Source organism: Oncorhynchus mykiss, chromosome 25 (genome assembly GCF_013265735.2).
Source record: "Oncorhynchus mykiss isolate Arlee chromosome 25, USDA_OmykA_1.1, whole genome shotgun sequence".
Taxonomy (NCBI): domain Eukaryota; kingdom Metazoa; phylum Chordata; class Actinopteri; order Salmoniformes; family Salmonidae; genus Oncorhynchus; species Oncorhynchus mykiss.
In genome coordinates this window covers 8311151-8328119 of record NC_048589.1, presented here as the reverse complement: position 1 = coordinate 8328119, position 16969 = coordinate 8311151, and the positions used below count along the sequence as shown (strand labels likewise).

General features: G+C 43.2%; 1 protein-coding gene and 1 pseudogene across 1 annotated transcript; both read left to right on the top strand.

Moving 5' to 3' along the window:
* The first annotated feature begins 12420 nt into the window (after window positions 1-12420).
* LOC110504182 lies at window positions 12421-13606 on the top strand (annotated as a pseudogene).
* Window positions 13607-14922: 1316 nt separating this feature from the next.
* On the top strand, window positions 14923-16756 carry LOC110505305 (glycoprotein hormones alpha chain 1). The gene is made up of 4 exons (XM_021584451.2): window positions 14923-15186; window positions 15292-15404; window positions 15667-15854; window positions 16048-16756. Exons 2-4 carry the CDS (start codon window positions 15311-15313, stop codon window positions 16120-16122), a joined length of 357 nt encoding a protein of 118 aa, XP_021440126.1. The 5' UTR covers window positions 14923-15186; window positions 15292-15310; the 3' UTR covers window positions 16123-16756.
* The last annotated feature ends 213 nt before the right edge of the window (window positions 16757-16969 follow it).

Here is a 16969-nt window from a genome sequence, read left to right as displayed (position 1 = left end):
ATGGCATGAAAGTCAAAGAGTTCCTTGAAAGTTGTCAGCTCTATTATGTGTAATGAGTGTGTTGGCTCTGATATGCATTACTCTAGCTCTCGAGAACCCAAGGCATTAACAAGGCATTCTGCTTTATCCCAAAGGTTCTCAGCTATAAGCACAGTTTACCGTTGGGATCATGTGAACTACGATCCCAATGCTCTGTTTTAACATTTAGAAACGTCAACAATCATTGCTTGCGATACGGCTTTTGAAACATGGAACTTATTTTTCATAACAGCGAGAAAGAATCTTTCAAATAAAAAATATACATTTACTGTAGCAGGTTTGCACAGATCCATCCAACCAAATCTCGCTTAGGGCCCCCAAAAGACTAGAGTCGGCCCTGCATATGGCTGTGTGCCTCCAGCCAAGAAACTACGCTTACACACAGGTGTTCAAGCCCGTTAGATAGCTCATTAGCACAGGTGGTCGTCTCTGTCTTCCGTAAACAAGCGCTGTAACATGGAGATATGGCAGTGTGGGAAAACTAACCCTAACTCTATAAAGGTGTGTAGTAATTGAACCTTTAGTTAAAAATATATATATTTCTCAGTGATATGAAAGATATGTTCCTTGTGTTTCCAAAACTGCACCGCAAGCGTTGCGTGTTAATGCTCAGAATGCGCGTAGGGACTCTTAACAAAACTCTTCCAGACAGAAGATACCTTCATGAATAGACACTAAAGGTAACTATTGTCCATGAGAGGGCTATGCATTACTCCAGCTTTTTGGCCAATTGAGTAATGTACTGTATGTGCTATGCATTAACAGTTTTTCTACCAATCAATAAGAATAATACATCTACAAGACCCTGCTAGGTAAAGTCCCCCCTTATCTCAGCTCGCTGGTCACCATAGCAGCACCCACCTGTAGCACTCGCTCCAGCAGGTATATCTCTCTGGTCACCCCCAAAACCAATTCTTCCTTTGGCCGCCTCTCCTTCCAGTTCTCTGCTGCTGATGACTGGAACGAACTACAAAAATCTCTGAAACTGGAAACACATCTCCCTCACTAGCTTTAAGCACCAGCTGTCAGAGCAGCTCACAGATTACTGCAGCTGTACACAGCCCATCTATAATTTAGCCCAAACAACTACCTCTTTCCCTACTGTATTTATTTATTTATTTATTTTGCTCCTTTGCACCCCATTTAGTCTATCTCTACTTTGCACATTCTTCCACTGCAAATCAACCATTCCAGTGTTTTACTTGCTATATTGTATTTACTTCACCACCATGGCCTTTTTTTGCCTTTACCTCCCTTATCTCACCTCACTTGCTCACATTGTATATAGACTTATTTTTCTACTGTATTATTGACTGTATGTTTGTTTTACTCCATGTGTAACTCTGTGTTGTTGTATGTGTCGAACTGCTTTGCTTTATCTTGGCCTGGTCGCAATTGTAAATGAGAACGTGTTCTCAAATTGCCTACCTGGTTAAATAAAGGTGAAATAAATAAATAAAATAATAAACTGAGAAAGTACATTGAAGGACAGCCCGAAGATACTGTACCATCCAGGCCATATTTGGGCCTGAAGCTGCATGACACATCATAAATTAATCCAAGTATTGAGTCATATTAACATATTGTTGACATTAATGTTTTATGTCTTTCTGTGATACAAATGACCTCTAAATTATATGGGACTAGGGGTTAGGTCTAACTACAGTCTCAACCCACTGGTTATAGACGTCAATTTAAAGTCTATTGCACATTGTTTCAACGTCAAAATGATGTGGAAACAACGTTGATTCAACCAGTGTGTGCCCAGTGGGAAGTCACTATAGCCCACATGATTTTGGGCTCTTGTCTGGGCTAGTCATCACTAAATGAATTTAGTGGTGGAATGACATAACACATACAAAGCTGAGGCTGATCATAACCACTGATTCTGTTTCATGACGTGGCTTCATGATGAATACATTACACAAAACTTTAGTCCAATCACATGTTATGCATTCCAGTGGTGCATAATGTGAAACTCCTTTGAAATTCTGTTCCTTTCAAACATACTTATTGAGGAAATAGGTGAGATCTAGGTGAATACTCAGGACATTTGTGGCACCAAGACAAACTCAATGAATGCCTGGACCCAACGTAGGCCAATATTGAGAAGTTTAAAAGCCTTGCTGATAAAAAAAAAAATTTGAGTCATGAGGCCATTTGGCTAGGAACTCATTTTTGGTGTATAAGATTATAATAATGTGAATTTAATTGAATTGCCAACCCCAAGATGTCTGCTGCCTTCTGAGGCACAGTGGGGATATTTACATTACAGAGCTGATAGACTGGGAACATGATGGAACATAATTTATCTAACGTGGAAGAACACTGGACCAAGATCAATGATGCAAAGAACAACTCTTAAAAGAAGACCTCTAAAGGCGATCGAAGGACATCAGAGTTTAGCTCCAGCAATTCAAAGAGCTTTGCCTACAAGTCAGCATATAAAGTTGAGAGATGACAGAACCTCTCCTGATTTATACTGGCAGTACCTCCTCACTGATCCAAGAAAGCCTTTGGAAGTCTGGGAGCCAGAGGCAGTGCTGTTGTCTCCATGTCAGAAACAGACATTTACCCTTGCTGATGGCCAGTCCCGGAGCACTTGGGTAATCACACTGACCTACAAATTTCTTCCTAGGTGACCTTCGAATGAAAAGGTCTTGGAACTTTGATGTTAATGTAATGGTTGATGTAATGGCCAACTGCCATCCACTATTAATGGCACCTGACGTTGAGGTACGAACATAACTCAAACTGGATTTCATCAGGAGAACAGGCTGTTCCTGTCAAGGGAAGCATATTCTCTTCTTTATCTGAAGTGGCTCTTAATGTGCTGGCAGAATGATGGGCCTCCTAACTGCATGCTGTGTCATCTCCACCAATGCTTAGACTTTCTGGATTACATGTGGGATGTAGGGACCCATGTATTCGACAGAACAAAGCCAAACCAAATTCATCTAAGCATTGCTGTCCCTGTAAATTGGGACTTCTTTGTGTCCTTCTCAAATCGCAACATTATCAAGCAACAAAGTTGAAGTAACACCTTGGTTAGGCTATATAAAATATGCATGGTCGTGCCAACATCCACAATTATAGGATATAGATAATTCCTTGTCCATGACTTCTGAAAAAAGTTATAATCCATGCATTTAATTACTAATTTCATTCAGACCCAATGGGGTGAAACAGGAGTAGACACTATCATTGAGCTGAGTGATAGCTGTGATTGATATAGGTGACAAAAGCTTCCCTTAATTGAATTAACCACAACTCTACTCATCATCTTCCACAACGATGAGTATGGAATTTTAGGCCAAGGGCTGTTGAAACAGTTTAATGTATGATATTTCACGCCTGAGCCCTCTACTCTGTGGCTGGAGGTGGTATCAAATTAGAGAGGTTAGCTATTTCCCTCACACTGGCAGCCTCAATCGAGCAAGTGCAAGTACATGGACACGCTTTGCAGCCGAAGGCCTGGAAACCTACTCTGAAGTCAATGAAAGAGGCCTTGGCGAATACCTTCGGAAGGGGCAGGATTCACCACGGCACGGTGATGCAGAGAGACAGGGTTTTGTCATGTTCATCATGCATCACAATTAGTAAGTGTTTATGACATGAAAGCAGACAGCTTTGTCAAGATCTCTATTCAGTTTGCCAATACGTATTTTCATTCAGTGCTTTATAGAACTGGATCATTCTATGAATAGTGTCAAAAATAACAATTTATTTAACCTTAATTTTAACATTATGTCATAAAGAGCTTATATTTAACTTCTTAACAGACATCTCAAGAGTTTAAATTAAGAAGAATTACTATAAAAGTGACTAAGCTCAGCAAAAAAACAAACATCCCTTTTTCAGGCCCCTGTCTTTCAAAGATAATTCATAAAAATCCTAATAACTTCACAGATCTTGATTGTAAAGGGTTTAAACACTGTTTCCCATGCTTGTTCAATGAACTATAAACAATTAATGAACATACACCTGTGGAACGGTCGTTAAGACACTAAGCTTACAGACGGTGGGCAATTAAGATCAAAGTTATGAAAACTTAGGACACTAAAGAGGCCTTTCAACTGACTCTGAAAAACACCAAAATAAATATGCACAGGGTCCCTGCTCATCTGCGTGAACATGCCTTAGGCATGCTGCAAGGAGGCACGAGGACTGCAGATGTGGCCAGGGCAATAAATTGCAATGTCAGTACTGTAAGACGCCTAAGACAGTGCTACAGGGAGACAGGACGGGAAGCTGAACGTCCTCACAGTGGCAGACCACGTGTAACAACACCTGCACAGGATCGGTACATCCGAACATCACACCTGCGGGACAGGTACAGGATGGCAACAACAACTGCCCGAGTTACACCGGGAATGCACAATTCCTCCATCAGTGCTCAGACTGTCCGCAATAGGCTGAGAGAGGCTGGACTGGGGGCTTGTAGGCCTGTTGTAAGGCAGGTCCTCACCGTCGCTGGACCAGACGGGACTGGCAAAAAGTGTTCTTCACTGACGAGTCGCAGGTTTGTCTCACCAGGGGCAATGGTCGGATTTGCGTTTATCGTCGAAGGAATGAGCGTTACACCGAGGCCTGAGGTGGAAGGTCCATCATGGTCTGGGGCAGTGTGTCACAGCATCATCGGACTGAGCAAGTTGTCATTGCAGGCAATCTCAACGCTGTGCATTACAGGGAAGACCTCCCTCATGTGGTACCCTTCCTGCAGGCTCATCCTGACATGACCCTCCAGCTTGACAATGTCACCAGCTATACTACTCGTTCTGTGCATGATTTCTGCCATGGCCAGCGAAGAGCCCGGATCTCAATCCCATTGAGCACATCTGGGACCTGTTGGATCGAAGGGTGAGGGCTAGGGCCATTCCCCCCCAGAAATGTCCCGGGACTTGCAGGTGCCTTGGTGGGAGAGTGGGGTAACATCTCACAGCAAGAACTGGCAAATCTGGTGCAGTCCATGAGGAGGTGATGCACTGCAGTACTTAATGCAGCTGGTGACCACACCAGTTACTGACTGTTACTTTTGATTTTGACACCCCCCTATGGTCAGGGACACATTATTCAATTTCTGTTAGTCACTTGTTTGTGGATCTTGTTCAGTTTATGTCTCAGTTGATGAATCTTGTTATGTTCATTCAAATTTTTACACATGTTAAGTTTGCTGAAAATAAACGCAGTTGACAGTGAGAGGACGTTTCTTTTTTTGCTGAGTTGATATTCAATGTGCGGGACAAAATTGAGGCTATGATAAAGAAGTTGGAGCTCTTCTCTGTCTCCATTAACAAGGACAACACACAGGTCTTTTCATCATTGTATTATTTTTTGTGTGCAAATGAACTCAAGTTTACGGACAATGTCGAATGTGATATAGCGAAGCACCTGAGTGAGCTGGGTGCGCAATTCCGCAGGTACTTTCCCGAAACGGATGACAGAAACAACTGGATTCGTTATCCCTTTCATGCCCTGTCTCCAGTCCATTTACCGATATCTGAACAAGAGTGCCTCATTGAAATTGCAACAAGCGGTTCTGTGAAAATGTAATTTAATCAGAAGCCACTGCCAGATTTCTGGATTGGGCTGCGCTCAGAGTTTCTTGCCTTGCCAAATCACGCTGTCAAGACACTGATGCCCATTACAACCACGTACCTATGTGAGAGTGGATTCTCGGCTCTCACTAGTATGAAAACTAAATACTGGCACAGACTGTGTGTGGAAAATTATTTAAGACTGAGATTCTCTCCAATACAACCCTACATTGCAGAGTTATGTGCATTCTTTCAAGCACACCCTTCTCATTAACCTGTGGCAAGTTATTCACAATTTTCGATGAACAAATAAGGTTTTCTATGTAAGATGGTTAGATTAAGAGCAAAATTATTGATTATTATTATATTATTATTTGTGCTCTGGTCCTATAAGAGCTTTTTGTCACTTCCCATGAGCCGGGTTGTGACAAAAACTCACACTCATTCTTATGTTTAATAAATATATCGTATAGGGTGTGTGGCAGGCTTACAATGATGGCCAAAAACAAAATGTGAGATTGCGCTGACCTTGGTGCTAGAGGGGGTAACCAGCTAAAGGTTGAATGTTTGAAGGGGTACGGGACAATAAAATGTTTGGGAACCACTGTTCTAGACGATTCTGTGCTTCCAACTTTGTGGCAACAGTTTGGGGAAGGCAATTTCCTGTTTCAGCATGACAATGCTCCCGTGCACAAAGTGAGGTCCATACAGAAATAGTTTGTTGAGATCAGTGTGGAAAGACTTGACTGACCTGCACAGAGCCCTGGCCTCAACCCCTTCGAACACCTTTGGGATGAATTGGAACACAGACTGTGAGCCAGACCTAATCGCCCAACATCAGTGCCCGACCTCACTAATGCTCTTGTGGCTGAATGGAAGAAATGTTCCAACATCTAGTGGAAAGCTTTCCCAGAAGAGTGGAGGCTGTTATAGCAGCAAAGGAGGGACAAACTCCATATTAATGCCCATGAAAATGCACATATAGTCAGGTCCAAAATGTATAAACTATGCCTAGCCAAAAACCTGGTTGCTTCTGCCAGGTGTCTGAAACTTGATCACAAGTGGATCTTCTAGCAAGACAATAAACCGAAGCACACATCAAACTCCTCAAGGAAATGATTAATTGACCACAAAATCTGCTTTTTGAAATGGCCATCTCAGTTTCCGGACTTGAAAACCTATGGATCTGGAAAGATTCTGTATGGAGGAATGGTCCATGATCCCTCCCAATGTGTTCTCCAATCTCATAAAACATTTTAGAAAAAGGCTCAGTGTGTCACACCCTGACCATAGTAAGCTGTTTATTCTCTGGGTTGGGGCGTGATAGTGACTTGGGTGGGTCATCTAGATGAAATGTATTTCTATGGTGGCCTAATATGGTTCCAAATCAAAGGCAGCTGTTTATCGTTGTCTCTGATTAGGGATCATATTTAGGTAGCCATTTCCCCATTGTTATTCGTGGGATCTTGTTTACAGATAGTTGCCTGTGTGCACCAGTAGCTTCACTTTTCGTTTGTGCTTGTTTATGCTTGTCTGTGCTTGTTTTGTTTTGCTGAGTTTCGGTTTATATGAAATATGTGGAACTTTACGCACGCTGCGCCTTGGTCTAATCATTATGACGATCGTGACAGAAGATCCCACCAACAACGGACCAAGCAGCGTGCCCGGGAGATAATGGCATCCTGGTCTGTGGAGGAGATTAGGGAGAGAACATCCTGGACTTGGGACGACATTATAGCAGGAGAGAAGAGCCTGCCGTGGAAGCAGGCGGAAGCAGCGAAGGAGGGACAGCGCCGAAGTCGGGGAGGTAGGCCACAGAAACCCCAAGAATATTTTTTTGGGGGGGCACATGGAGCAGTCGGCGGAACTGAGGAGTGAACCAGAGCCAGTCTGGTAGAAGAAGGAGAATTCGGAGGAGAGAGAAATGGGGGTTGTTGAGTTGGTGGAGGACGCACGGATTTGGAATAAGGGAACGTGTTGTCAGTTTGGTGCCACCTGAGTCAGCTCCCCGTACTCGTCCTGAAATGTGTGTTAAAGTTCCGGAACAATTGATGCCGGCTATACACACCAGGTCTCCTGTGTACCTTCACAACCCAGTGCGTCCTGTGCCAACTCCTCGCACTCTCCCTCAAGATCGCTTTCCCAGGCAGGTGTGTCCTGTTCCTGCTCCTCGCACTCTCCCTCAAGTGCGTGTCCCCAGTCAGGTCCGTCCTGTTCCTCTTCCCCGCACTCGCCCAGAGGTGCGTGTCATCAGCACGGTACCACCAGTGCCAGCACCACACATCAGGTCTCCAGTGCGCCTCCACAGTCCAATACGTCCCGTGCCGCCTCCCCACACTCGCCCTGAGGTGCGTGTTACCAGCACGGTACCACCAGTGCCAGCACCACACATCAGGTATCCAGTGCGCCTCCACAGTCCAGAGCTTCCGGCGACAGTTCCCAGTCCAGAGCTTTCGGCGACGGTTCCCAGTCCGGAACCTCCAACGACGGTCCACGGTCCGGAACCTCCTGAGACGGTCTACGGTCCGGAACCTCCTGCCTGGAACCTCCAGCGAGGGTCTGCGGTCCGGAGCCTCCAGCGACTGTCTGCAGTTCAGAGCCTTCAGCAGGGGTTCTCAGTCCAGAGCCTCCTGCGACGATCTACGGTCCGGTTCCTCCGGTGACGATCCATGGTCCGGAGCCTCCAGCGAACATCCACGGTCCGGTACCTCCAGCGACGACCCATGGTCCGGAGCTTCCGGAGATGCGCTCCGCACTGGAACTGCCCCCGATGCCCTGTGTCATCCATCATAGATGCCCACCCGGACCCTCCCCTATTGAGTCAGGTTTTGCAGTCGGAGTCCGCACCTTTGGGGGGGGGGGGGGGTACTGTCACGCCCTGACCATAGTAAGCTGTTTATTCTCTGTGTTGGTTGGGGCGTGATAGTGACTTGGTTGGGTCATCTAGGTGAAATGTATTTCTATGGTGGCCTGATATGGTTCCCAATCAGAGGCAGCTGTTTATCGTTGTCTCTGATTGAGGATCATATTTAGGTAGCCATTTCCCCATTGTTATTCGTGGGATCTTGTCTACGGATAGTTGCCTGTGTGCACCAGTAGCTTCTCGTTTCGTTTGTTTGTTTTGTTTTGCTGAGTTTCAGTTTATATTAAATATGTGGAACTCTATGCACGCTGCGCCTTGGTCTAATCATTACGACAATCGTGACACAGTGCCTTGATCCTCGCAGGGGGAGGGTGCCCGAGTATTTAAAATAGGGGTGCCAATAATTGTGACCCATTTCTTTTTGAGAAAAAAAGTATAATTTAAATAAAATCCAAAGTATTTCTTAGAGCAATTGTGTTAGTATAATATAATTTCCCCTTTGTTTGCATACAATGTATTTTGCATTTTTTATTTTATGCAGTCTTTTTTGCTCTTATTAATCAAGGGGGCAAATCATTTGTATTCATCAAATATCCTCTTAAGACCCACATTGCAAAGACAAGTAGGATTAGTAGCCACACAAGTAGGCTACTCATCCATGGACAATGTATATCTCATTACTGGTCTCCATATTCATTTATACAGCAGGATGCTTACTGAGGAAATTCAGACTAAGTACCTTAGATCAAGGATACCATCTGGGACTGGAACCACTATCCTTTCCAACATGCCCATGAACTGCTGACTAAGGGGAAAATGTTTTGGAAACTAACACTTTTCAGGGATCAGAGAATGTATCCGATTATGTCTCCTAGCTATTATGGAACATTAAGCATCAAGAAAGAGCCTGAATGTTGGCAAGCATGAGTTCAGGGATGCCATTTAGGTCAGTGACAGATGGGAAAAGAGCTACATTATACACTTATACAATAGGGTACTGGACTCAGACAGCTACCTTACTCAGCAACATTATTTTGGGCATTGGTTGGGATGACCTGCATATTGTAGGGGTAGATTCTCTGACTCAGAGATTTCCAACCTAGGGGGCGGGATCTTCATTGATTGGAGGGGTTCAATTAAAGATGTATATTTTAATATAGAGATTTTGTAGAGATTGTTTGAGATTGTTTATACCGATCTTAAACGATGCATACATCTGAGATGCTTTAGGCTAAACACGCTGTAAAATGCCAGAGGAAGACATGACTCTTATGCACAGGGGAACATCTTGATTTCCATGACATTCAGAAGCTGAGTTAAGACCTTCTCAAGTCAAGGAGTCAAAGAAATTGGACTTGGGTAATCTTCATTTTTTTGTACTTTTACCCCCTTTTCTCCCCAATTGGTTCTTTTGTGAATGTGAATTTCTCAAATGTAAAAAAAAAAAAAAAAAGGGGCCCTGGGGGAAAGGTTTGGGAACCCCTGTTTTGACTATAACACTGACAATAGCCGATATCCAATGGGTGATCATTGATGCTCATCTGCATGAAGTCGATGTTCATTAGTAGTAATGTCATGCATATGCATGTGTTGCGCAAATGAACACAAATGCTACTACTGTATTATGCACATACTTTTATGGCATGGCGGGAAAGTTCCATCCATCGCCAACGCACAAACGTGGCTATGTTGCTAGCATCTCACGCTATGGAGTAGCCTAATGTCACATTTTGTACTCCAGGAGACAGAGAGCCCTACCCTTACTCCGTTCGGGAAAAAATGCTCCCTCATTGGCGCGCGCGCGGCAGTTGGACAGTGTCAAACTCCTGCACTTGCGATTTCGTGCATTCCTTTGAAGTGTTGGATGTCCGTCTGACCTGTCCTTACTCCTGAGATGAGGAATATCTCGGGGTGCGGACGCACTAGCGACTAATACTGCAGACTTCAGACATATTTGAGAGTCCCATCACCAACACACAACATTTGTTGAAATGGATACACGAAGATTGAACAATTCAGAAGGTAGGCTATGTGCCCACATTGGTAGCCTGACTTATATTGCCTAATTTGGTAGCATACCATATCAGATAACGATCCCCCCCCCCCCCCCCCCCAACTTAGAGTTTCATTTGATCATAATGAGGCTATATGTCACTATCATATTATAAAATATAATATTTATATGTAGCCTATTTTTGTAATGTTATTACGGTATGTTGGTTTGGGATCAGCTCCCGTTTTTGTGCTTTTATTTTGCTCCTTCATCTTCTTCATTTAATCTTTGAATGCATTATGCCATTGCCAGAAGCAAAAATGGCAAGTAATAACCTCTACAATATAGGTTCTTGAGTTTAATGAGAAATATCAGGACCAACTCAAGCAAGACGATCCCAAGCTTTCACCATGGCACAGGTGGTGCAGGTGCTGCGATGTCTAGAATAGAAGGCATGCATGCCACAAATGTGAACTTTAAGTTAAAGTCCTAACAACTGTATGTCCAATGTGTGCAAATGAAAAATAATTTAGGAAAAGTCAAGTAACACCCAGCACAAATATTTAATATATATCAACGGGAGTGACTGAGTGAACTGCATGTGTATGTTTGAGCAGTAGACAAAGTGATGAAGGGTGATGACCTTGTATGACCAAACTTTTTAGCATGTGTCATGTCTGTCACTTGTGGACACAATGTTTACAGAGTATGGGGCACAGTATGACCATTGATGTTATGCCACAGAGCGGCTTGGATAGACTTCCAAAATGAAAATCGAACTCAGCTCAGCTGCTGCCTTGACCAAGTAGTTGAAAAGCAATAGTGTAAGCCACACTATGTAATGGCAGGTATTTCTACTCAACAAAGTGGTTATACTTGAAGAGCTACTAGCTGAAATTACATAGTTATGACACCATTCAACTATTTGAAGAACACTGATTGCACAGGGCAGATATAAATTCTTTATTTGAAAGGGAAAGTGGCATATGCACAAGAAACATGTCACGACTTCCGCCGAAGTTGGTCCCTCTCCTTGTTCGGACGGCGTTCGGCGGTCGAAGTCACCGAACTTCTAGCCATCGCCGATCCACATCACACCTGGTTCACACCTGGTTCAAATTCCATCAATTACACGTTGTGTATTTAACCCTCTGTTCCCCCCCCCCCCCCATGTCCTTGTCAGTAATTGTTTGTTGTAGTGCTTGTGCATGGTATGCTGGTACTTACCGGGTTTTGTTTGACCCATTTATTATTATTATTCTGTTGACGGTGGTTTATGGTTATTAAACTCAACCGTTGTAAATCCGTTTCCGCTCTCCTGCGCCTGACTTCTCTGCCGCCAGTAGCATCGCATTACAAAACCATTTGAATATTGTTCATATTAGGCTTCCCTTGCTCAATGGATACACACATCAGGCTAGACGTGTTTGTCAATTGTCTTTTCATAATTGTTGTTTTTGTATCAACAGTTGAAACCTTTGGTAGTGTCACTCTGACTGAAATGTGTTATTTTTAACATGGTTTTTAAAGCCCTGTATGCAAAACAGCCATCTACTCCTGCTCCTTAGTACGTAATAATACAATTGTGTATGCTCCCCATACTCCTAAATTGAGTTTAGGGCAAACTTGTTACATTTAGGGCTTTATGCTGAGTATTGACATTGATGTCATGGGTCTGCAACGAGTTAGGATGCTGAGCATAACTGCCTCCAATATGACTGAATATTTGTCTCACTGATTTACTTGGCTCAAAGATTCCCTGATCAGTTCTGCCACCGTGTGGAAAAAGGTCTGAGTGATCTACTCATCGAGAAGAAGTGACATTTTGAGTACAAATAACTTCAACATGTATCTTATTCAATTTACTGTGTTATACATAACTTACTCAAATCAATGTTTTTTTCACACAAAAAAAATAAGAAATAATAAACCCCAAATATATATTTTTTTCCCCTTCACAGTTGGCTCCAAATAAGGGAAAGCATGAAAGTAAGAGAGAGAAAAGGATCTGCATTGGACTAGGGACACAGCCAAATGTATCCTAATTAGAGAAAGAGGAATATATGATGGATAGTTTTAGAGCCTAAAAGTTTAAACAAACTGTATGTCAGAAACTGCAGGCTGCTTTTAAATGAAACCAGAGAATGATATGGTGCTGGTTGTGACCCTCCTCAGCATTGTGACCCTGATCACTGCCTTACTGAACATTTCAGTCATACTTGCGATCATGAACACCAAAAAACTCCACATGCCCGCCAACTACCTGATCTGTTCTTTGGCTGTCACTGACTTCCTGGTGGCCATCTTGGTGATGCCCCTAAGCGTCCTCTACATCGCCACAAAGAGGTGGATGTTGGGATGTGTAGTCTGTGAGGCGTGGCTGAGCGTGGACATGATCTGCTGCACCTGCTCCATCCTGCATCTATGTGCCATCGCCCTGGACCGCCACTGGGCCATCACCAACGCCCTGGAGTACGCCTGCAAGAGATCCCCGCGCCGCGCTGCCATCATGGTCACCATCGTGTGGACCATCTCCATCCTCATCTCAGTGCCGCCTCTGTTCTGCAGGCACAGCGGGGATGACAACTTCGGTAACTACACCAAGTGTATCATCGAGCATGACCACATTGGCTACACCATCGACTCCACCTTCGGGGCCTTCTACATCCCCATGGCCCTCATTCTCATCCTCTACCACAGGATCTTCATTGCTGCCCGGACCTTGTACCACAAACGGAGCTCCTCTGGGAGTCTGTGTAAGAGGAGAGCTAGCAGCCACAAATGCCTCAGTAGCTGCCGCATCGCACCAACGTCTCTCTGTGCGTCTGAGCTGTCTACCTCGGATCCCGTGCTAAACACAGAGCTGAATAGAGTCAACGATCCCACCGGCCCAAGCCAGGTAGCGGGGAACTGGGGGACTTGTGATGAGAGGACCCAGATCTGTGCCTCCAGAGAGAGGAAGGCTGCCCGCACACTGGGCCTCATCCTGGGGGCTTTTATCCTATGCTGGCTGCCTTTCTTTGTTAAAGAGTTGCTGGTCGGCATCCAGGCGTTTCATGCCTCACGTGGCTGGGATATGTTAACTCACTCATCAACCCCCTACTCTACACCAGCTTCAATGAGGACTTCAAAAAGGCTTTTAAGAAACTGCTCCGATGTAACAAGCGCAAATAGGACTGCTTTCTTGGCTGTGTCTGGGCTGATTGTTGATTGGCTGTAGAAAATGTATTAAAGAAGCCAATTAACATTCTGAATCCTAGAACACAATTACTGTAAGAGTGGAGTAAAGAATATTTATGAGTCATGACATGATTGCGCCATAAACTAAAAAGAGCCTTTAAATCTCAGACATTTCATGTGCTATCCTCAATGCTTATTGAGTTACATCTGCCAGGTCTAGTCTCCAACGCAACCAAGGCCGGGAGATTTAAAAACACACCGGTAAACAGAAAGATGAAGAGATAGTACTGCATCTTAAAGGGGCAAACAGCAGTTTAAACAATAACAAAGCGGACACCCCACCACTGTTTTGGGTAAACAGCTGAAGGATGGGGCTGGAGAGGTGTAAACACTCAAATTCATAGACAGAGAAATGGATGCAAGGACTGACCATCCATGATATCAATATTATAGTTATATCTATGTTTTGAGACTATAAAGGGTTTGTTTACAATTACTTTGTTCGCAAACAAGGGAGTAAAACAAGCTTATATTTTGGGTTCTGATGGGGTACAACAGTTGAATTATTACATTTAGATGTTATTTGATACTAGGAATATTGTCATGTGAGATGATCAAGCTTTATGTAGCTGACGATATCAATCCCAACTCCTATACCGAAATAGCTAATCATTGTCTTACCCTTTTCCCTTCTTTTGCAACGCAGCATGTGGCTTCAGAGGTGATGTTCTTTGGGACCAACATGGTTTTCTTGGACCGTAGTGGGGTTGGAGAAGCTCTGGAGAAGCAACAGCCTGTACATTGGTAGATAGGGGCACACGGGTTTGAAAGGGGGGGGGGGGGGGGGGGGGGGTCAATATTAGGAAGGTGTTCTTAATGTTTTGTACACTCAGTGTTTATCACAAATATAAAAGTTGTACGTCGCAATCACAGATTGCCCCTTTAATATTCAACGTTCATTATTTCACATACAGTATGCATTGCTTGCATTCATGTTAGCTCTGTCCCAGAGGATTACAAAGCTCGGCCAGGGACTAGTCCTCATGGTTTATATAAGAAACCCCATTTATTTCACGACAAATCTTTCACTTTTGTGTGTATATATTTACATATTTTTGGGGGGGTTACAATCCTGCATGGAAAGAGGAATCAGATATTTAAAGTATTCAAAATTACTTTAGATTTAATGATTTACAAAGCAAAAGACCATGAACATAAGTTAAACTAATGAACCAATGACCCTGCCTCGCCCTCTGAGACATAACAGCAGTTATCTAGTAACAGCATCCCATCTGTTTAAGGGATTAAAAGCTCCCATCCAGAGTCAGGATGGAAGGATGGAAGTGTGTTTTGACTTGTGACCGCGTGTGCTGTACCTTTTTTCATTTCAAGGATTATGAGGCAGGTAGCTAAGTGGTCAATGCCTCGCAGAGATCACTGATAAGGTTGGAGGGGTTCACTTAATCCCCGTTGAGCACATGGGCAGAGGGACAGCAGTATAAAAGTTAATGGTGGGAGCAGTAGGCTCTTCACTGAACGCTGAACAGGCTTCCACCAAGAGACAATTACAACAGGTAATGCTTTTTACACTCAATATATTGGGTTTCCATTGTATTGTTTCACTGCTGTTTTTGTGTTTATGAGTTTTCAACTATGGTTTTCTTCATTTTTCTTGTCAGGTTATTGCCACCCGCCACTATGATGTGCTTGTTTAAATTAACTGGAGTGTCCCTCATCCTGTCCATACTTCTGAATATCGCAGACTCTTATCCAAACAGCGACATGACAAACAGTACGTTTTACGTGACATTACTTTGAAAGTACTGTTTTTATTAATGGTCTACATGTTCTGGAAACAAAATGACAGGTGAGTTGTTCTTGGAGTAGGTTGTCATTAGAGAGAATATAAATTGGTACATGACCTCCTTACTCCCAAAAAGTGTGTGCTTACAAGGAAGAGAGACAACACATTGGTTGTTGCATGGTGCATCAAGTTTACAGATCAGACTGTTCAATAGATTTTCTATTAATTTATGTCTTTATTATCTTTACAGTGGGCTGTGAGGAATGCAAACTGAGGGAGAACAAAGTCTTCTCAAACCCGGGTGCCCCTGTCTATCAGTGTACAGGCTGTTGCTTCTCCAGAGCTTATCCAACCCCACTACGGTCCAAGAAAACCATGTTGGTCCCAAAGAACATCACCTCTGAAGCCACATGCTGCGTTGCAAAAGAAGGGAAAAGGGTAAGGATGATTAGCTATTTCGGTATAGGAGTTGGGATTGATATCTTCAGCTAAATAAAGTTTGACCATCTGACATGACGACATTCCTAGGATCACATAACATCTAAACGTAATATTTAAGAACAACTCAAATTTACCAAATGTGTTTTTTTTAAACCATCTCTCTGTCTCTCGATTCTCTCTCTCTTCTCAGGTGGTGGTCGACAATATCAAGCTGACGAATCATACAGAGTGTCACTGCAGCACTTGTTATCACCATAAGTCATAAACTCTCTGTGAGGGCTGGAAATCTCCTTGTTTGCAGAAGTAAAAGCTTGGTACCAGATACTATATATTTTACACAACTCATTCCTGAAGTTCCTTGTGTTTTAAAAGCCCAGTGCAGTCAAAAATGTGATTTTCCTGTGTTTTATATATGTTTTCACACTACGAGGTTGGAATAATACTGTGAAACTGAAAATGATGATAATACCCTTTTATTGTAAGGTGTTTGAAAAGACCACCTGAAATGTCAGCCTGTTTTGGTGGGATGGATTTGGGCCTGCCTGGTAATGTCACCAGACGGTAAATTAGTTAATAGACAAATAAGAGAGTTCCAAACTTCTCTGCCAATAACAGCTAGTTTAAAATGTTCCCCTTCCACTCAGACCCCTCCCAGGCAGTCCTAGCAAATTCTTGCTTGAGAAATTGCTCTTTGCTAAGAAGCTATTTTTGTTTATTTTTGACCATTTTAATTGAAAACAATCACATTAAGATAGTCTGCTGAGAATATTTATAGTGCTCTACTGGTCACAATTATATAAAGTTGTATTCCTGTACTGTGTTGATCAACAAAATACTTTACTGTATGAATTGAATAACTATTCAAATGTCCTTAACATGCATATTATTTTGACACATGATCTCTCCTCTGCTTCTTTATTGAGAAACTAATGCCTTGAGTAAAACCAATGGTTTATGGTTTTACGAGAAATACAAATATTGTTCCTCTCCCAAACTACACCACACTCAATAGCATATGGATCAACATAAAATGTGCATAATGACACAGCCTCAGGTAAGCCTAGTGGCCATACTATGAGTTTATATGTCCTCAAGTAGCCTAACAAGCTGTA

Bases quoted from the DNA above. Each gene is read 5' to 3' on its own strand.
- LOC110505305 (XM_021584451.2), top strand. From the start codon at position 15,311: ATGATGTGCTTGTTTAAATTAACTGGAGTGTCCCTCATCCTGTCCATA. The intron at 15,405-15,666 runs GTACGTTTTACG...TTATCTTTACAG, and splicing joins AAACAGCGACATGACAAACA to TGGGCTGTGAGGAATGCAAA. The intron at 15,855-16,047 runs GTAAGGATGATT...CTCTCTTCTCAG, and splicing joins TTGCAAAAGAAGGGAAAAGG to GTGGTGGTCGACAATATCAA.